Source organism: Nannospalax galili, unplaced genomic scaffold (genome assembly GCF_000622305.1).
Source record: "Nannospalax galili isolate Female #2095 unplaced genomic scaffold, S.galili_v1.0 scaffold1830, whole genome shotgun sequence".
Classification (NCBI taxonomy): Eukaryota; Metazoa; Chordata; class Mammalia; order Rodentia; family Spalacidae; genus Nannospalax; species Nannospalax galili.
In genome coordinates, this window is record NW_008328092.1 from 140,482 (window position 1) to 162,425 (window position 21,944).

Here is a 21,944-nt window from a genome sequence, read left to right on the forward strand (position 1 = left end):
CCAAGTGCTCTTAACGGCTGAGCCATCTCTCTAGCCCTTTGTTTTTAAAATATTTATTTTTTTAAATTGTGTGTGTGTGTGTGTGTGTGCACTCATGGAGGCCAGAGGCATTGGATCGCCCTTGAGCTGGGGTTACAGGCAGTCACTTGCTGCTAGACATGGGTACTAGGAACCAAACTCTGGATCTCTGCAAGAGCAGTATGGACACTTGCTTAACCACTGAAACCACCTCACCAGCCCCTCTCTGGTGTTTTTTGTTTATCCAGACTGGTCTGGAACGTTCAACAATCCTGCCTCACAGGCTCCCTAGTACTGGGATTAGAGGCATGAACCACACCTGGCTATTGGTTCTGCAGTTGCTTCTGAAGAGGCTTTTCATTGTCCTTTAGTTCAAATACTCAGCATGCCGGTGTCAGACTGGAGTATCATTTCCTGAGCCTCAGTGTTAAAACCAACTATCCAATCATACATCCTTACCGAGTTAACAGGTAGGGTTAAGGCAGCCAGATGTAGCAAATTAAATTACAGGATGGTCAGTTATAAGAAATGCCCCTTATAGTAAAAACTTATCAGCAGGCTGTGATGGCATACGTCTTTAATGTGAAATTCAAATATAACTGGATTTATCCTTTCATGCATCTGTCGACCCTAGCTAGTGTATTATGGTAAATATATTAGAAGATGGGGAAGATCTGCGGCCTCCAGAGTTTCTGCCCCTCCATTGGGCACTTAGAAGAAGCTTCTGGGCCTTTGTGTCTCTGGAAACGAGGAAACTTCGCCGGCAGGTGCAGTGTGTGCTGCAAGCAGCCAGGTGACGACTTGGGAGGGAAGGAGGGGACCACAGACACCTGCAGTAACACTGGTCTGGACTTGCAGGTCAGCAGAGCTCGCAAACACCTGCGATGTCTGGTACTTGTGTCTTAATGCGGCTTCCAGTCCAGGTCGTCAGCCACTCACTGACCAGAAGCCCTTTGCCCAACTCTAAGATGGCGCCCTGAAGTGGCCGCCAGGTATCAAGATGGCGGCCTAGGGCCACGCGTGCGCTCTAGGTTCCCCTCGCCCAGCCTCTCCGGACCCGGAGCTCGATTCGCGTTGCCGAGCGCCGGTTGTCTTCCACTAGGGTGGTGGTCGCGGCCGCTGACTGTCGCGCGTCATGCAGATTTTGTGCTGGTGGCAAATACTGCTTTGGGTGCTGGGACTTCCGGCCCGCGGCCTGGAGGGTGAGCGTGGGCCCGGCGGGCGGGAGTCCGTGGCATGTGAGGCGACGGGCGGGGTGGAGGTCAGCTGGGGACTATCTCCACCTGCCCGGGGAGGACTGTCAGGGGCTCACTGCCCACCGGTGGTGCATGGTCAGGCGGGGGGGGGGCGGGGAGGCTGGGCTTGCTCGGACCCCTCGGCTGCACCCTGCAGGAGGGAGTATTGAGCGCCTGCTGAGCCATAGCCCCTTATGCTGAGCCCTTTATCATCGTCATCATCATCATCAATGGCCTACCTTTATTGTTGTTTTTAAAAAATATTTTATTTATTATTTTTATTATTTTATGTGTATGAGTGTATCGCCTGCCTGTATTGTGAGTGCATCCGTGTCATGCAATGCTGCAGAGGTCAGAAGAGGGCGTCGGATTCCCCTGGAACTGGAGTTAAGGACAGTTCGTAGCCGCCATGTGGGTGTTGGGACTCGAACCCGGGTCCTATGCAAGAGCAGTCAGTGCTCGTAACCGCTGGGCCATCTTTTAAAAAAAGCCAAGAACTCTGCATGCTACTTTACATCATCATCTCATTTAGTCTTTCCACCAACCCTGTGAGACAAGATCCATTAATATCTTTTTCAGAGATTGTTATGTTCAGAGAAGATAAGCAGTTTGCCTCTTCCCACTTCTGGTAAATATTGAGCCTGCCTCTGTTGACTTGAAAGTCCATGCTGGAGTCTTATCCTAATGGACCACTTTTTAAAGGTGGCCACTGTTGATCAGTAGGTATTTACATGAATAACAGACCAGAAAAGCAACAGCAGTCTCTTGGGGTCATGCTTATGGGGACCCTGTTAAGGGACTGCATAGTGGGAGTGGGGAGCAGGGGCCTTAGGCCATGGCTTTTTCTTTTTAAAAATATTTTATTTATTATTTTTTATTTTTATGTGTATGAGTGTGTTGGCTACATGTATATAAGTATGCCCATGTCATGCAATGCCTGCTTCGGATCCCTTGGAATGGAGTTATGGACAGTTGTTAGACACCATGAGGGTGCTGGAAATCAAACCTGGGTCCTTTTTAAGAGCAGCCAGTGCTCTTAACCATTGAGCCATCTCTCCAGCCCCAGGCCATGGCTTTTTTAACCATTTCTAACTGGGTCTTTCTTTCCCCTGGGAGTGTCCCACCAGGAGGCAATGCTGAGCCTAGAGAAGGGTGATGTATACTAACACAATTATTTGGTGTTTTTGAGACAGAGTTTCATATAGTCCAGGCTAGCCTAGAACTGATCCTCCTGCCTCCATTTCCAAGTAATGGGATTATAAGCAGAAGCCTTTACATCAAGCATTTGTTGTTGTTGTTATTGTTGAATGTTTGTTTTGAGACAGGGTCTTGCAGTGCAGCCCAGATTGACTTCAGGTGATCCTGCCTGCCTGCCCAGTGCTTGGGATTATAGACTTGTGCCACTAAGCCTGGCCACAGTTAGCATTAATGAAAGAATTTACTGTGTAGAAGATATTACTATTGTTCTTAACTAGGGATGCTTAAACTGGGACTCAGAACCAGTAAATCCTTTGTCAAAGACATAAAGCCAGAAGTTGAAGAGCATGGTGTAAGCCTATGTCTGCCAGAACTCATAGCCAGAATTTTATATTTTCATTCTACTTAATCCCCAGCCTCAAATGTGAGGAAGACTATGAAATAACTGGGTCTCCTGATTCCTTTCTTTGTTTCTTTTCTTTGATTTATTTATTTTAATTTTATGTGAATGAGTGTTTTGCATGCTTGTATGTAAGTGCACCTGAGCCTGAGGAAGTCAGAAGGGGGCTTAGGATCCCCTGCAATTGCAGTTAAGGATTGTTAAGCTGCCATGTGGGTGCTAGGAACTGAACCTGGGTCCTTTGAAAGAGCAGCCAGTGCTTTTAACCGATGAACCATCTCTTTAGTCCCTCACTCCCTTTGATACAGGGTCTTATTATGTAGCCTTGGCCTGCCTGGAATTTGCTATGTAGACCAGGCTGGCCTTGAACTCACAGAGATCCATTTGCCTCTGCCTCCCGAGTGCTGGGATTAAAGGCATGTGTAACGCTGCTTTTAAAAGCCAGATGTGGCCGCATAAGGCTGTGATCCCAATACTCCAGAGGCAGAGTTGAAGGACAGTCTCTGCTACATGAGAGCCTGTCACAAACGAAACAAAAGAAACAAAACATTACTATTAGTTTCTCTGCACTCAGTACACACCCACACCCACACTGATGATTCCTTACTAAATTCTCAAAGTTGCCAGAGCTGTTACTTATTATAAGGCATTGTAAGCCCACTGCAAAATGAGGGGTACACTCATACAGACCCTAAGGATAATCACCAACTTTTGATAGGGTATTGGCCACAAGGCTAGGTCATACAACTGAGGATAAAGGAACCTTCAGATTAGCTCCTTCCTTCTCAAAGTAGCTGAAAATCCAAGGCATTTTTCTTTTCTGCAGCAGATGCCACTGTCAGATTGGCAATTGGAGGTGGGGTGCTGCCCAGGTGCCTAGGAATGGGATACTGGCCTTGAGATCCACAGGATCCTATACTAGTCTTTACTAGGCAGTTAGCTCCCAGATTCTCTTTTTGTTAGTTTTGTTTTGTTTTTTGAGAGAGGGTTTCCACTGTAGCCCAGCCTCACCTGAAGTTACAGTTGTGCCCCTGTCTCAGACTGCTCTGCTGGGCACTGGTGTGCAGTGAAGAGTCAGGCAAAGTAGTGGGCCTACCCTCCTGTCTGGTGGGCAAGGCAGGCAGTAAATGAGTACAAACCATTAAGTCAATTATAAGAGTGAAAAATACATCAAGAGAAGCCTCCAGGACATTTTTGCATGCTGCCTGGAGATGGCCTACTTAGGTCTGAGGGTTAGGGCAGATGTCCTTAATAGAAGTGAAGTTTAGGTTTAAGTGCCTCCATCTGAAGGATAGTGGGATTCGCCTGGAGGAGAGGATGGGGCAGGGGGCTTTCCCAGCGGAGAAACCGTCCTCAGAAGTGCTTCAGTGGTTGGAGCATGAGAGTGATTGGGACCCGACAGCACGAATAGGACATATCACACAGGATCTGGAAGCTATGTTACAAATGTGGCCTCATTCAGAGGGCAGGGGGAGTCACTAAAAGAATTTTAATTGGGGAGAAACAAGATCAGATTTGCTTTTTAGATCCACTTGGATTGCTGTGTGGGTTCCTGGGAGAGTGAGTGGGAGTTCTGTTATATCCACACAGCAGTTGTACGGGTGTTACTGTTAGTGGAGAGGGGTAAGTGGATGGATTCTGATTGTGTTTATATGGGGAATTAATATAACTCGGGTATGGGACCTTTTCATCTCTTTGCTTTGTAAGCACCACCACTCAACACTGTAATGGTTTATGTGCTAGGGACCATATGCATCTTTTCCTATTTACTCTGCACCAGAGTCCTGTAAAGTTTCTGTATTTTGATGGCATTTTCTCTATTTGTTAGATAAGCACACTGAGTATTGCCCTTAGGAAGTACAGGTCTGATGCCCCTCTGACTCCTGTTTTGGGCTTTCCTCATTTGGCTTCCTTGCACAGAAGACATTGTAAAGAAACCATCACTGAGAGCCCTCTGAGAAGGCAGAATGGGCTTAGTGCCACCCATTTTTATTTCCTATGTAATTTCTTTGAAGCCAGTGGTAAAACAATTTTCATTTTATGCATGCTCAAACTGTAATCAGCTTGTTAGGTTAAGAAGCACTCTCTTACAAGGTACATTATCTGGTCTCTTGAGAAGGCTCAGTGGGTAAAGGCACTTGCTGTTAAGCTTGATGAACCTGAGTTTGATCCCTGGGACCCACATGGTAGAAGGAGAGAACTGATTCTCACAAACTGTACTCTGACCACAACACTTGTGACATGGCACTAATGCCTTCCCCCAAATAAATGTATTATAATTTTTAAAATGTACATTGCCGTGGCTGTCCTGTAGTATGCCATTTTTGTCTTTTTGAGACAGCGTCTCTCTGTAGCTCCAGCTGGCCTGGAACCTGCTATGTAGACTAGGCTGGCCTCAAATTCACAGACACCTGCCTGCCTCTGCCTCTGCTGGGATTAAAGGCGTGTGCTACCACACCCAGCCATTTTTGTCTTAGTGTAAAATAGTTCAGTGTTTCTTTTCTTCTAATACCCAAATTAAAACATTGATACCTCAGGCGTAAGAATCATTTTGTTCTTGATATTAACTAGTACTTAAATATTTTGAGGGGGGACATGCCACTCCTGGAATACCAGTTCACTGTTTCACCAAGACTCCTCTTTGCTTTTCTGCAGGGAACACCTACCTGAGAGGGTCATCAAAGAAAACTAGATTCTGAATTGTGTCCTGATATTTTTTCCCCCTCTTAAGATTCTCTCAGCATTTAGTCGCCCCCCCCCTTGCTATGGATGAAACCTAAGGCCTCACACAGACTAGACAAGTGCTCTACCACTGATCTGTACTCCCCAGCCCAAGTATTATTATTTACTTATGGGATTTAGAACACTGTTTTTATTAACAAAGAAAGATCTCCATGGGGCTGGGATGAGTACAGGGTTGTCCCAAATCTGGCCCCCTATATTCTTTTCCATATCCTTAGCCTCTGGTCCTTTCACCTCCGTGTCGTCTCCTGGATTATGCAGCCACTATGTTTGTCTTTTCTTCTGGATATACAAACAGTACATATTCATCAATCAGAAGCTAATTTTGGGGTTGGAGAGATGGCTCAGCAGTTAAGAGCGCTGGCTGCTCCTGCAGAGGACCCAGGGTTGATTCCCAGCACCCACATGGAGGCTAACAACCATCTGTAACTCTAGTTCTAGGTGATCTGGCTTCCTTTTCTGTAGGTTTGCACACATATAGTATACTTACATGCAAGAACACTCCATCTACATTAAAAAAAAGAATCTAGTTTTTATTTTTGAGGATTTTTTTTTTCTTTTTACATTTGTTGGGGGAGGGTGGGCACATATGCCATGATACACAAGCCACAGCATGTGTATGTAGATCAGAGGACAACTTACCAAGTAGCATGAGTCAGTTTTCTCTCTCTATCATATGAGTTCTGGGAATCGGACATGTGGCAAGTCCCTTTACTCTCTCAACTATCTTGCCAGCTCTAATTTTTGGGCTTTTGAGAAAATGTCTCATGTAGTTCAGGATGGCTTGGAATTCCTGATCATCTTGTACCAATTCCCACCCTTGTGCTGGGATTATAAGTGTGGACCACCATGCTCAGCCACCAAAGGCTATTATATAGAAAGACCAACAGTGTAATACTGCCTTCACCAAATAGCCAAAGTTCCTGGCCCAGGCACCAGCCCCTTTCCTGTGTTAGACTCAGAAATTCCTGACTCCTCAGACAGATCCTGCTGCACAAATTTTCAACTGCTCTAACCTACACTGATTGTCACTTGTCACTTTTTAGCTGCTTTCCTCAAATTATTCCTACCCTGAAAACCAAGATAGAAATCTTAGCTGTCCCTTTATATCAATACATTGGAAAGAATCTTCTGTATTTCCCATATAGTTAATATTTCTGTTACTCTCTCTTCCTTTATGTGGATCCATGTTTCTACCTGGTATCATTTTCTTCTGCTTGAATGAGTTTCTATTTATTTATTTATTTATTTATTTAGTTTTTGGTCTTTTTGAGACAGGGTCTCCCTGTAGCCCCAGCTGTCCTGGAACTCACTATGTAGACCAGGCTGAATTCACAGAAATCTGCCTGCCTCTGTCTCCTGAGTGCTGGGATCAAAGGCGTGTGCCACCATACCTGGATGAATGAGTTTTTTAAAAGATTATAGTTGTGTGGCTCTATTTGTGATGAATTATTTGAGTTTTTAATGTGTCTTAAAATGTATTTGTTTCATCTTTATTTTGGGGGATAATTTTTGTTGGGCATAGATATCTACATTTATAGGTTTTCAAGCATTTCCTTTCAGTACTTTAACAGGGCTGCTCTTGCTTGCATTTTTTTTTTTTCCCCAGTAAGAAATCTGCTCTGGACATGATGTATCTTTTTTCCTCTGGCTATTTTGTGTGTGTGTGTGTGTGTGTGTGTGTGTGTGTGTGTGTGTGTGTGTATGTGTACACCTGTTTGTGTGCATGTGTAGGCCAGCAGTCAATGTGTCTTCTCTATCACTCTCCACCTTATGTTTTGACACAGGTGTCTCACTGAACCTGGAGCTTGCTGCCTTGGCTGGATTAGCTGGCCAATAAGCCCCCAGGATCTTCCTGTCTCTACTCCCTATCCCCTAGGAGCTGTGGTCACAGACATGCATAGCTGTGCTCTGTGGGTTCTGGGGCTCAAAGCCATCAACTTTGTACAGGAAGTACTTTACCTACTGAGCCATCTCCACAGCCCTCTCTGGCTATTTTTTTGTTGTTGTCAGGCTCTGCCTGGCCTGGAACTCACTTTGTAGAGCAGGCTGGCCTGCTCTCAGAGATGGTCTGCCTCTGCAGAATTAAAGGTGTGCACCACCACTCCCTGCCCCTCTCAGGCTACTTTTAAGATTTTGTCATTGGTTTTGAGCAATTTGATTGTGATATGCATTGGTGGAGTTTGTTGAGCTTCTTGAATCTAGACATAGTTTTTGTCATATTTGGAGACTTTTTGGCTATTATTTCTTTAAATATTTTTCATTCATACTCTGATAATAGGCTGTTGGCATTGCAGAGCTTGCTGTGCAATTTGGTGGATCCCCAGCCAATAGTGAGCTACCTGAGGGATAGCCGCTATTTCCTGGGTCAGTGCCTGGCAGTCTGGAAGCTGGTGTGGAGTTGAGAGTTGGAGGGTGGGTCACATCACAGAGGTCTATGGTGATTGAGAACCAGGCATATGGGATAGTTTGGGAGTCCCTGTATCTGAGCATTTGTATAAGACTTCTCTTGTAGCTCCAAATAGGAGGCAATTCCTCTCCTCCTGCTGCTACACCTGCATGGCAGGCCTTCATCTAGCACTTCCCATGTAGGCAGCAGCTCAAGGACAGCAGGCAGTGCCAGAGTCTGGCTGTCAGAGGCCACCTGGGTAGGAGCTGCTGTGAGACTCCTTGCTTAGGCAGGTGACCCTCCATTTCCTAGGAATCATGGCCAGGAGGGAAACACCCATCTGAAGTAGCAGTCAGAAGCACTGGTTCTTAGTACCAGCTGTGTACTGACTACACCAAGCTTCTCTGTGCCTCAGCTTGGTCATCTACTGAGTGGGTTTGGTAACCGTTGTCTGGTCCATCTCACAGAGCTGTCTGATGTGTGCAAAGATGGCTTTGCTCTAAGAGTCTTGCATAAATCCAGTATTTTTTTAGTGTCCCTGTTATATTTTCTTAACTGGTATGCACTACAATATTTTTATTATAATTCACGTGGTAGAAAGCAGGTTTCTGCTGGAGCTATGTGTCCATTTACTTGGCATCTATTAATCTTGATGGTTTCCAGATCTGGAGAATGGTGGGTGGCTCTCTGATAGTAAAATGGGAAGAAATGTCATTCACCATAGGGTAGGTGTCATTTTTGGGAACTGTAAGTCTGGGGTTCATTTACTTTCGAGTCAAATATGACTGAACACACTGGCCTGCTTTAGTTGCAGGGGAAAGTGGTCACGTGTGGCGGGAGGAGCAGCCTGGCCGTGTTCTCCAGTTTGGGGCTGTGCACCTGCATGAAGAAGAACCTGTGCGAGTCCTGCGAGACCAGGCGAGGTTGGCACAGCCAATGGAGGCCTCGCGGGGGCTGGGTCCCCGCAAGGATCCCATGGTGGTGCTGTCTGTGATCCCTGGAGCAGCAGAGGACAAACCCACCTCCGAGGCGCGCGGCGGCACCTGCGGTGTGAGGGGAGAGGAGGACCCGCACTGTGGCCAAGAGAACCTCTTTGGGCTGCATGGCACTGGAGCCTTCCCTGACCGGGAAGAGGAATACTACGCGGAGCCAGGGGCTGAGGCAGAGCCTGCCACCCCAGACGATGCCAACAGCACCGATAGCCTCAAGTCCCCCAAGGTGAACTGTGAGGAGAGGAATGTGACCGGACTAGAAAATTTCACCTTGAAGATTTTAAATATGTCTCAGGTGGGAAACACTCATTAATAATTTTCTCTTTTTCAGTAAGTGAATCTTGTGATTTAATACACTAGCTATCAGCTTTCAAGTGATTATTACCCAGGCTGGTCTGCAACTGCTAGGCTCAGGCTTTAAAAAAATAACATGTTTTTATGGGCTGGAGACATGGTTCAGCAGTTAAGAACATGGGGCTGGAGAGATGGCTCAGCAGTTAAGAGCACTGACTGCTCTTGCAGAGGACCCGGGTTTGATTCTCAGCACCCACATGGCGGCTATGAACCGTCCTTAACTCCAGTTCCAGGGGAATCCAAAGCCCTCTTCTGACCTCCACAGCATTGCACGACATGGGTGCACTCACATACATGCAGGCAATTCACTGATACACATAAAATAAAAAAAATAATAAAAACAAAACAGAAAAAAAACACCAGCTGCTCTTGCAGAAGACTGTGCACCACCATGCCCGGCATCACATGCGTTTTAGGTGACCAAATGCTAGTCATTCTTGGGATAATGTTATCACCTAATCTCATGATAAAAATCCTACTAGAGGGCCCTGTGTGGTGGCGCACGCCTTTAATCCCAGCACTTGGGAGGCAGAGGCAGGAGGATTTCTGTGAGTTCAAGGACAGCCTGGTCTACATAGTGAGTTCTAGGACAGCTGGGGCTACAGGGAGACCCTGTCTCAAAAAGACCAAAAAAAAAAAAAAAAAAATCCTAATAGATAGGTGCTGATAGGCATCAGAATCATAGCATTTTTGTTTTCCCAGGGCTAAGAATATAGCTTAGTGGTAGAGTACTTGCTTAGCATGTGCAAGGCCCTGGGTTCAATCCCCAGTCACCACCCCCCAAAAGTAAAAGAACAGTCTGATTTACTAAGATGACAACTTAGAATTATTTTTGGCAGTAGTGCTGGAGAACCTGTTTAGTAATGGAAGTTTCTCTTCCTCTGAAGACTGTGAATCTAGAATACAAACTATAGAATGTTCCGGAGTGTCTTAATCCCAGCCAGGCTTTTGCAGATTCCTTGGATACATGACAATTCCAAAGCAAATTCTGGAATGACTGATGATTTCTGTGGAATAGTTAAGAAGCCAGAAGAGCAGGATGATGCCAGCTTGCCCACATGAGACAAGAACCTTAGGTCTGAGAGCTGGGATTGCTCATGGTCATGGCCAGCATGATGTATTTAGTTCATGAAGCTTCTCCAGGGGCTGGGGTCAGCCTGGCCTTACATTCCCTCCTGAGTTCCTGGTAAACATTGCCCCTCAGTCATGCAGGATGTTTAGCCACATCACTCACATGACCAAGAGAGCTGTAGCTTAAACAGGTGGTGGCAGGGGCAGAGCACCCTTGAATTGCACTGACCTTTGGCCATACACATTGATCTTAGCTCAGCTGAAAGTTTGAGATATTTGATGTATGATCTTTTTCTTACTGTAACAAAATACCTAAGGTAATCAACTTAAAAAGAGGAGCAGCTTATTTTGGCCCAAAGTTTTGGAGGTTTCAGTTCATTATCAGTTGGTTCACTGCTTTTGGGTCTGTGGTGAGGCAGCACAACATGGTGGAAGCTCATGATGATATAAGAAGACCTCACCTCACAGGGACTAGGAAGTAAAAAGAGAATGAAGAGATCAAGGTTCAACAATCAATTCTTCAAAGGCATTCCCTCAGTGACTCAGACTTCCCATTAGATCTTACCTTCTAATGGTGTGCCACAGCCGAGGACTAAGCCTCCAACATATATGTCTCTGGCTCAGTGGTTAAGAACACTTGCTGTTCTTCCAGAGGACCCAAGTTCAGTCCCCAGCACCCACATTGTGCTGTTCACAACTGCCAGCTCTAGGGGATCCAGTGCCCTCCTCTGGCTTCCTTAGGCATCTGCATGCAAATGTGCACACTCCCACCTATATACACGTAAGTAAAAATGAAATAAACCTTTTTTTATATATATATAAATGATCCAAGCTATAGCATTTGAGATGTACGGTTCAATAGTATGGGCAGTGGCCTATATATTAAAGGAACTTTAGGAAAGTTAAGAGGAAGTTTGCTTTGCCATTGGTAGTACTTTCCTGCTGATTACGTGGGTTTATATAGTTCCAAAGCCTAAAGCTATTGAGGGTGTCAGTCTCCTCCACTCCCTGCCTCACATGCTGGTCTTCTTTGGGAACTGCAGGCCTTCTTCTTGAGTATCCTTACAGAAACATGTACGTGTACATTTCCTGCTGACTTTAACACTTGTTTCTTTAACCACAGGACCTTATGGATTTTCTGAACCCAAATGGGAGTGACTGTACACTGGTCCTCTTCTACACCCCATGGTGCCGGTTTTCTGCCAGCCTGGCCCCTCATTTTAACTCTCTACCCCGGGCGTTTCCAACTCTTGGCTTTTTGGCACTGGATGCATCACAGCACAGCAGGTATCCTCCCTTGGTCATGGCTTGTCCTTCCAGTTGCTTGTTGTGGAGGCCCTGCCTAGTTAAGTTATAAGTAGGGAAGGTGAACAGGGACCTTAAAGTCATATAGAACAGAAAGGCAAGGTGAATACTGCTGGTTGTCAGACACCCCTAAGAGCTGATGGTGTCACTTCCTAATGAAATAGGCTTGTTTTCTGTGTGGTAGATTAAAAGGTAATGGCACCTGATGGCAGGGACATGGCCAGAGGACCTTGGATGGTCCTGGCCAGACTATATTAGCACAACTGGTACTGCAATAGGAGAGCTCTTAGTGGCTTTAACCTACGGTTTAATTTTCTGCCTCTGGCAGTCTAACTTCTATCACCCCCTGTTCCATGCTGTATCTATGTAGGCTTTATTTTCTTCTTTTAATCCTAAATTTTTAAAAATTTATGTGTGTGTGCACACATGTATGTACAGGTGCTGCTTCCTTTACCTCCACTGAGTTCCTGGGATGGTGTCTCAATTATGGAGACTAGGGTGCTTATTCTCATTACAGGGGCTGGGACATGAGTTTGCCTCATATGCTCATGTCTGTGTGACAGCATGTTTACAAAAGAGAAACATTTAAAAAAAATTTTTAAATATTTTATTTATGACTTTTATGTATATGTGTGTACTGCCTGCATGTATGTAAGTGCACCTGTGTCCTGCAATGCCTATGGAGGACAGAAGAAGCTGTTGCATCTCCTGGAACTGGAGTTACGTACATGTTAGCTGATGTGGGTGCTTGGATTTGAACCCGGGTCGTCTGCAAGAACAACCAGTGTTCTTAACTGCTAAGCCATCTCTCCAGTCCCCGAGAAACATTTTTTATCTAGTATTACTAGTTTACTAATGGCAGAAACAGGTGTAGTGAGGTTAAATAATTGACCTAAAGGTCATATCTGGTTCAGTCTTCAAACCAAGGCTATAGCCTGGACCGGTCTCTGTTATGTAAAGGAGAAACAATCCTGCAGGTCTGATTACTTCCAAGTCCTCTTCTCCTAGTTGCACCCCTCCTGGTGTGTGGGTCAGGCCATACATTACCTTGCATCAATTTGTCAAACTAATTGCTTACTGTATGCTGATGCTTTCTGATGGAAAGGATGGCCATTCTGAAATTCAGAAATTCTTCTGTCAAGAAAATTGATACACTGTGCTTTGTCCATGAATTAGAATGTTCTGGTCTGAGCTGTTTTGACAGTTAGCAATTTAAACAGTGGAATAATTGGGTCATGGGGTAGATCCATGGGGTAATAGAAAGCAACCTATATTGCTGAACAGGAATGCCCCAACCCTGACCATAAGGAAGAGGTCAGGAACAGACTAAAAGTCAAAAGTTTGATTATCAGAAGCTGCCTTAGGCCACACAAAACCATCCATTCTCAAGTTGTGTGACAAAGTATGTTTTCAGTCTTCTAACCGACTTTTCTCTTTCAGCCTTTCTACCAGATTTGGCACTGTAGCTGTCCCAAACATTTTGTTATTTCAAGGAGCTAAACCAATGGCGAGATTTAATCATACAGATCGAACACTGGAAACACTGAAAATTTTCATTTTTAATCAGACAGGTATGTAGTATTAAATAACTGTGCTGAGGAAGGCATTTAAATTTTTAAATATTTTTATTTATTTTATTTCATATGTATGACTGTATTGCCTGCATGTGTGTAAGTGCACCTGTGTGGTGCAATGTCCACAGAAGTCAGAAGAGGGCGTTGGAGCCCCTGAAACTGGAGTTATGGATGGTTGTTAGCCACCATGTGGGTGCTGGGAATTGAACCCAGGTCCTTTGCAAGAGCAGTCAGTGCTCTTAACTGCTGAGCTATCTCTCTAGCCCCTATTTTTTAATATCTTGCCTTGGGTGGCCTGGAACTTGTTTTGTAGACCAGCCTGGCCTGGAGCTCACAGAGATCCACCTTGCCTCTTAACTTCTTGGTGCTGGGATTAAAGACATGTGCCACTATACTTAGCTATGAAGACATTTTATTGCTGGGGGTGTATCCCTTTTGTGGGTTCTGATCTGCTGTAATCCTTACTGGTTGGACAGTGAGCTCTAACACTTCTTTTTATGAAATGTTAAAAGTCTATTAAATATCTCCCCATCAGGGGCAAGCTTAATATATAATGAATTTTAATGACTGTAGATATTAAAAAAACAGGTCCCCAGTTTATTAAAAATGTAATTCCCATACCATACAATATACCTATATATGCTTTTTAAAAATAGTACTTCTATTTTATGTGTATGAGTGTATTGCCTGCATGTGTGTAAGTATACCTGTGTTGTGCAAAGTCTCTGGTCAGAAGAAGGTGTCAGATCCCCTGGAACTGGAGTTAAAGACAGTTGTTAGCCACCATGTGGGTGCTGGGAACCAAACCCAGGTCCTCTGCAAGAGCAGCCAGTGCTCTTAACCACTGGGCCATCTCTCGAGCTGCTTTTTTTTATTTTTTTATTTTTTTAGACAGGGTCTCACTATGAGGCTCTAACTGGCCTAGAATTCATTATGTTGACCATCCCAGGCTGGCCTAGATCTCACAGCCATCTGCCTGCCTCTGCCTCCCAAGTGCTGGGATTAAAGGTATGTGCCACACCCAGCACTGTATATGCCCTTTAATAAACATTTTCACTTGTTTAATATTTATGTAAAAATACTTATACAGCAATATCATTAGTGATGAATTTTCAAAGTCAACACCCTAGATAACCAGTATTTAGGGTAAGAAACACATGTGACCAGACTCACTTCTGCAAAGATAGCTGTAGTCTTAACCTTTTAAAAATATTTTACTAGCCAGGTGTGGTGGTACATGCCTTTAATCCTAGGACTCAAGAGGCAGAGGCAGGCAGATCTTTGTGAGTTGGAGGTCTACATAGCAAATTCCAGGCCACCTGGGGCTACAGAAAGACCCTATCTCAAAAAGAGCAAAAAAAATTTTTTTTACTATTTTAATTTTATGTGTATGAGTGTATTGCCTGCATGTATATAAGTACACCTGTGTTGTGCAATGCCCACGGAGGTCAGAAGATGGAGTCAGATTACCTGGAACTGGAGTTACAGATGGTTGTTAGCCACCATGTAGGTGCTGGGAATCAAACCTGGGTCCTCTACAAGAGCACCCAGTACTCCTAACCACTTAGCTGTCTCTCTAATCCCCACCCTTTTTTTTTTTTTTTTTTTTTTTTTGAGACAGGAGCTGATTAGCTCTGCCTGGCTTTGAACTCATTATATAGACCAGACTAGCCACAAACTTGTGGGCAGTCCCCCTGCCTCTGTCTTCTGAGTGTTGATACCTGACTACTTGAGTCTCAATTCCATAGACTGTTACAGTTTTGAACATTACATGACTGGCAGCATACAGTGCATTTTCTTTAGTCTGGGCTATCATATTTGTGAGATGCAGCTGCATTGCTGGGTATGGTTATGTTTTGTTCATTTAAAAATTTTTATTTATTATTTTTATGTGTATGAGTTTATTGCCTGCATGTATATGTGCCTGTGTTGTGCAGTGACCATGGAGGTCAGAAGAGGGTGTTGGATCCCCTGGAACTGGAATTACGGATGGTTGTTAGTCACCATGTGGGTGCTGGGAACCCACATGGGTTGCAGATTGTCTGGAAGAGCAGTCAGTGCACTTAACTGCTGAGTTCTCTCTCCAGCTCGTTTTGTTTTTATTGTGTAGTATTCAATTTATTAATCCATTCACAGATGCTTTAATTCGTTAATGTTTGCCAAACCTTATGGCTTTACTTTTATTGCTTGTAAAAGTTTGATCATGGTAAATTTCCTCCACTGGAAAACTTCATTCCTCAAAGCCTGACAGCTTCAACTATGAGCATCTGACATCTATCTAAAGTATACACACTAGAAATAAGTGCAAATAAGAGCATTCCTCCAGTGTATATTGTAGTCGCTTTTCTTCTGACACTAAAGAGCAAAGAACCTTGTGTTGGATCCCTGACTGGGGTGGGGAGAGAAAGCTATTGTGTTTAAGTGCTCTGTGGAAACTTAGAGCATACATGAAGTCTAGGTGTCCCTGCATCTTTGCTGATCACTGATCCTGTGGTGGATCCATGTTCTAACAATTCTTTCAAGAACTTATTCAGTGACATGTGTCACCCTTAATAACTTATTCAAAAGCACTTTGAATTTAGTATTAATTAACCTATGAAAACATTTGAGAGTAGCTTTACTTATTGAACTGTGGTCTTAAGAGAACAAAAGACACCTCTAACAAGGCATTGACTAGGAAAGCTCTGAGAAGTCCACAGAAATTCTGCAATTTTAACTTTGAACAGCCAAAAGGAGTTCTGATCCTTTGATGTGGTGGGAAGAAAGGCAAGTTACAAATCATACTGACAAGTAGGTGAAATCTGCCCCAGATATGCTTGTGGTGTGTTTACTTAGGACTGCTTGTCATTCTGCATACCATGCATCAGACTTCAGCAAAATCCATGGCGGATGTGTTTTCTTTTTGACTTGAAACAACTGATTTCTCTTTCAGGTATAGAAGCCAAGAAAAATGTGGTGGTAACTCAAGCTGACCAGATGGGCCCTCTTCCCAGCACTTTGATAAAGACTGTGGATTGGTTGCTTGTATTTTCCTTATTCTTTTTAATCAGTTTTATTATGTATGCTACCATCCGGACTGAGAGTATTCGGTGGCTAATTCCAGGACAAGAGCAGGAGCATGCAGAGTAGTGATGGAGCTAAAGAAGTTGAAAGGAGGAGGAATTTCAACCCTTTATTTCAGAAACTAGTACCATAATCTCTTGCATTTTCTCCAGCAGTACTGACCACAGCATAAGTCAGATTAAAGAATCATGCATTTGCTGAACTACTGAGTAAAAAAATTACAGACCTGTTTTTAACTAGTATGATAATAAGCAGATGCAAAAGTATTCATTAGAAGTCACTGTTCTTGTTTTTTTTTTTTTTTTTTGAGACAGGGTCTCCCTGTAGCCCTAGCAGGCCTGGAACTTGCTATATAGAACAGGCTGGCCTCCATCGCAGAGATTCTCCTGTCTATCTCCTGAGTGCTGGGATTAACAGTGTGTGCTACCACACCCTACTCCACTGTTCTTGCTTTTAATATTTGAATATGGTCCGGTATTTTAAGAGCAATGCAGTTTGAAATTTAAAGACATGTAGAATACTCAGGATATGGATGCAGGTTAGCATACAGAGACCAGAAAGAAGAATTTCAGATTAGTTATAAAACTCTTGATTACTCTTGTGTATTAAGAACATTGGTTTTAGCATGGTGGCACACGCCTTTAATCCCAGCACTCGGGAGGCAGAGGCAGGCGGATCTCTGTGAGTTCAAGGCCAGCCTGGTCTACATAGTGAGTTCCAGGACAGCTGGGGCTACAGGGAGACCCTGTCTCAAAAAGACCAAAAAAAAAAAAGGGGGGGGGATTGGTTTTTCTGTTGGTTTAGTGTTGTTAAGCAGGGAAGTGTTCCTTTATGAGAAAAATGACTAGAACGGATAAGTGTGGCCCTATAAGTAGCAACTGATGAAAAATAAAAGTCAAATGCTTCTCATGTTTGTGATTTCTACTTTTGCTGAAAAACTTCAAAGTGGGTTCAGTTGTCTCTAGGTAGGGCAGATGTTAGGAAAAGTAAACATTATTTTAAGTAAAACATATTTATCTGTTTTATGCTAAAGCATAAGCATTAAGTAAATAACCAGCATGCATTATTTGAATCTTAACACTCTCTTAACATTGTGCTAAATTGAGGTCCAAAGGAAGTATAAAATACTGTTCTTATCTCAAGGTTGAGTCTAGTTCATGACACATTTAGAAAAGATACAGTGTGGGCTGGCAAGATGACTGAGCAGGTAAAGGCAGCCTGATGACCTGAGTTCAATTCCTGGTACCCACGCAATGAGAGGAGAGAACAGATTCTCATAATTTGTCCTCTGACCTCCACATGTGCACCATGACATGCACTGTCCCCCCATACACAAAATAAGTATAATAAAAAATTTAAAAAGAGAAAACACAATTTATACAAACCTCTTAAAAGTTGTTCCTTTAAATTCAAATATAAAAATTGATTACCTACTGAGAAATCACTATGACACTAATTGTTTCCAGTGTTTTAGACACAGTAGTTCAGTGTGTATAAGATACTCCAAATTCTATAGAAACAGAACCTTAGCTGTGTTTCCTCGGGGTACTATGTTGAGAGTTTACAAATTTACAGCCATGCATGCCATGAACAGCTATGGTTGGGTGTCCACTAGAGGAGGAAACTGTGGCTCAGAAAGATGCCATCATGCTGCTGTCCATTTACAAATGAACAAACTGAGGCCTAGAGTGGGCAAGTAACTTGTCCAGGCTATGATGACAGTTGAGAACTTTGACATGTATTATACCTGTAATTACAAATGCAAGAAAGAAAAAAACCTAGTGATCCCATCTCTCATAGTGACTAGGATTTGAGTTATTACTATGTCAATGCCAGCTGCTGTTCTGAATTCTTTGCCAAGCTGATTCAGTTACACTTAAAACTCTGGATTCTTACCATGGAATATCTTCATTTGGAAGAGTAACCTGAAGCTCCAAATAACGATGCAGCTTTCAGAGCTGAGACCAAGCTTGAAACCTTTGTTTTCTTACCTTTTTTTTTTTTGAGATAGTCTTGAGATGTGGCCCAGGCTGGCCTTGGTCTCTGAGTGCTTGAGTTGCAGGTGTGCACCACCACACACGCTCCAAACCTCAGCATCTGTACTCCAGAACCTCAAGTTGAGGGAGCCCCTGCCTTGCTCTGTGCTATGGCCCTGGTGACCACTGAATGCATTTAACTCCTGGTCTTTCTCTTGTGTGTTGTTATGTTAGAATTTGATACCTTTAATTTTTGTTAGTTTTTGAGATAGGTTTCCAGCTGGCCTGGAACTCACAGTGTTCCAGACCAAGCTGGCTTCTACCTTACAGAGAGGTACAACCTTAGCTGTCTCCTCAGGGTGAGGGGACACAGCTAAGGTTCTGCCTAGCTCTGCCTCTGCCTCCCAAGTTGCTGGGTTTAAAGGCATGCACTACCATGCCCAGCCAAGTTTTAAGATTTTTATTTGTGTGTGTGTGTGTTGTATATGTCATGGCTTGCACAAGGTCAGAGGACAACTTATAGGAAACCATTCTTTCCACAATGTGGATCCTTGGGATTGAACTCAGATTGTCACATCTTTACCTGCTGATCCATCTTGCTGGTGCCTAGTTTTTTTTAGTAGGTATATAATAGACTTTTAGGCAGATTTAGCATGATTACCTATTTACCTGTCTTCTTTTGTTGGGTATTATTATGATAGTCTCATTTCTTTGGAAGCAGATTCCTAGCGTGAGAATTTTTTTTTTCAAAGACAGGATTTTTTTTAATGTTTTTACTGCACAGTGGGGCTCTAGGGGTTGAAGGCGGGCTCGAGGGATAACTAACATACCTATATGGCTTTCCTTTGAACACTTAACTAAGACCACAAAGGGGCTCCTCTGGAGGGAATTGGGAACAAGGAATAGAGATCAGTCAGGAAATTGGTTTTGAGGACAAGGGAGTAGAGCAGGGCCATGAGTAGCTCAAGACCAGCCAAATCTATAGTCCACCATAGAGGAGTGTCCCATAAATCTTGGCTAAGGGGCTTAAATCTTATTCATCTGGGAATATCTTTAAATTTTTTGTTTAATTTTTAATTTTATGTGTGTGTTCTGCCTTCATGTATGTAAGTGCACCCACATTGTGCAATGCCTGCAGAGGCCAAAAGAGGGCACTGGATCCTCCTGGAACTGGAATTTACCATGTGAGTGCTGGAAAATAAATCTGGGTCTTCTGCAAGAGCAGCCAGTGCTCTTAACCACTGAGCCATCTCTCCAGCTCCTAAAATCTTTTTATTACATTTTCAAAAATGATATTTTTATTTGTACAAATGTTTTGATTGCCAGTATGTTTATTGGTATTGCATGTAGTACCTACGAAGGCCAGAAGGGGGCAATATAGCCAGAGGTGCCACGTGGGTGCCGGGAGTCAAACCTGGGTCCTCTGGAAGAACAGCAAGTGATATTAACCCCTGAGTGGTCTCTCCAGCCCTTATTACATTTTTAAAAATGTGTGTGCAAACATGCATGTGTGCCATGGTACATATGTGTGGAGGTCAGAGCACAACTTGTGGGAGTCAGTTCTCTCATGCTGTATAGGTCCTGGGGGTCAAACTCGTCAGCTGAGCTGTCTCACTGGCCCATCTGGGAGCTTCCTGAGAGAACACAGCACTCGCAGACTTTTTCTTGGATACTGTCACTTCCCTAGGTCCTAACTTTGCAGATAAAAAAAAAAAAAAAAATTCTAAATTTTAAAATTTTTAAAATTTTATGTGTGTGTTTTGCCTGCATGTATGTAAGTGCATCCATGTCATGCAAAGCCAGAGGCAGCCAGAAGAGGGTGTCTGGATCCCCTGGAACTGGAATTATGGATGGTTGTTAGCTACCATGTGGGTGCTGGGAATCAAACCTGGGTCCTTTGTAAGTGCTCTTAAGTGCTGAGCCATCTCTCCAGCTCTTTGCTGCTTTTATAAATAGATTTGTGATGCTTTGCTTTCAGGCAGTGGTGTTGAGGAAGGAAAATGTTGAGGGTCTGGGCTTTGTTAACATACATACCTATAGATTCATTTTCGAGTCTCAACTTTTCACCCCCACCTCCTCCTCTTCCAATTTATAGCATAGCCTCAAACTCCAGATCTCTTGCCTAGCCTCTTGAATACGATTACAGGTGGGTACCATGCATTCTGCCAATCCTCACATTAATGTGCAAATTTCACGAATATTTCTCATGATTATAAACACTCAATGTAAATGCTGGAAATAAACATTTTTTGGAAATTATTATTTTACTTATTTTTATTTTATGTGTATGCATGTATGGCCTGCATATAGGTAGGTGCACCCGTGTTGTGCAATGCCTGCAGAGGACAGAGGAGGCTGTCGGATCCTCTGGAACTGGAGTTACAGACAGTTGGTAGCTGCCATGTGGGTGCTCGGATTCAAACCTGGGTCTTCTGCAAGAACAGTCAGTGTTCTTAACTGCTGAGCCGTCTCTCCAGCCCTGAAAATATTTTTATTTTATGTGTATGTGTTTTGCCTGCATGTGCGTAAGTACACCCATGTTGTGAAATGCTGTGGAGGTCAGAAGAGGGTGTTGGATCCCCTGGAACTGTAGTTATGGATGGTTGTTAGCCACTATGTGGGTGCTGGGAATTGAACCCAGGTCCTCTGCAAGAACAGTCAGTGCTCTTAACTGTTGAGCCATCTCTCCAGTAAATGCTGGAAATAAAACATTTAATTCTACCCCCCAATATCTGTCACCTTTAGGCATGAGACTAAAAACCCAGTGTCTTACATAATGACATGAAACCAGATACATCTGGTCAGGGCCCTCAGCATGGGTATTCCCCTGAACTTTGCTTTTTTATTTACATCTTGTCAAGTGGATAAAACATAGGTCAAGCCCCAATTCAAGCCTGAATTTTAGGCTCTTTTAAAGCAAAAATTATTTTTCTAAGATTGCTAACACTGCTAAACTGATCTTTAAGTGAGCTCTTTAATATACATATTTATATTCCTTTGCAATATAGTCTAAAACTGTTAATAGTAATGTGCTAATTTAATAAAAAGGGCTTGGTGGTTCATGCCCATAATCCCAGCACTTGAGTGGAGGCAGGAGTTCAAGGCCAGCCTCTGCTACATAGTGAAGTAGAGGCCAGCCTGGGCTACATGAAACTGAATAAATGAAAACAACACTTAATAAGAAACAAAAAGATACAAGCGACACTAAAAGCTGCAACATTAAAATGTTAAGCTAAAATACTAAACATTTTACCAATGAGCTAAAGCCCCAGCCCTAAACCGCACATTTTAAAGAGTGAATTTTATTGTCAAAAAAAAAAAAAAAAAAAAAGAAGAAAATCAGACTATTCATCTCTGATTCTGACTGGATGGATGCAGCCTAACTGGCTGCCACCTGCTCCAGCCACCACTCTCTACCATCACTGCCTGTATTCCCTGGACTGTGCTAAAACAAACCCTTCCTTCTTTAAAAAGAAAAGAAAGCCGGTGTGGTGGCGTACGCCTTTAATCCCAGCTCGGGAGGCAGAGGCAGGTGGTTCTCTGTGAGTTCAAGGCCAGCCTGGATTACATAGTGAGTTCCAGGACAGCTAGGGCTACAGGGAGACCCTGTCTCAAAAAGACCAAAAAA

General features: G+C 43.5%; 1 protein-coding gene across 1 annotated transcript; it reads left to right on the forward strand.

Annotated features, from left to right (window-relative positions):
- The first annotated feature begins 1,006 nt into the window (after window positions 1-1,006).
- On the forward strand, window positions 1,007-17,249 carry Txndc15 (thioredoxin domain containing 15). The gene is made up of 5 exons (XM_008847608.2): window positions 1,007-1,220; window positions 8,790-9,268; window positions 11,522-11,685; window positions 13,144-13,274; window positions 16,210-17,249. The coding sequence occupies exons 1-5, from the start codon at window positions 1,154-1,156 to the stop codon at window positions 16,404-16,406; spliced, it is 1,038 nt and encodes a 345-aa protein (XP_008845830.1). The 5' UTR covers window positions 1,007-1,153; the 3' UTR covers window positions 16,407-17,249.
- Window positions 17,250-21,944: the final 4,695 nt, after the last annotated feature.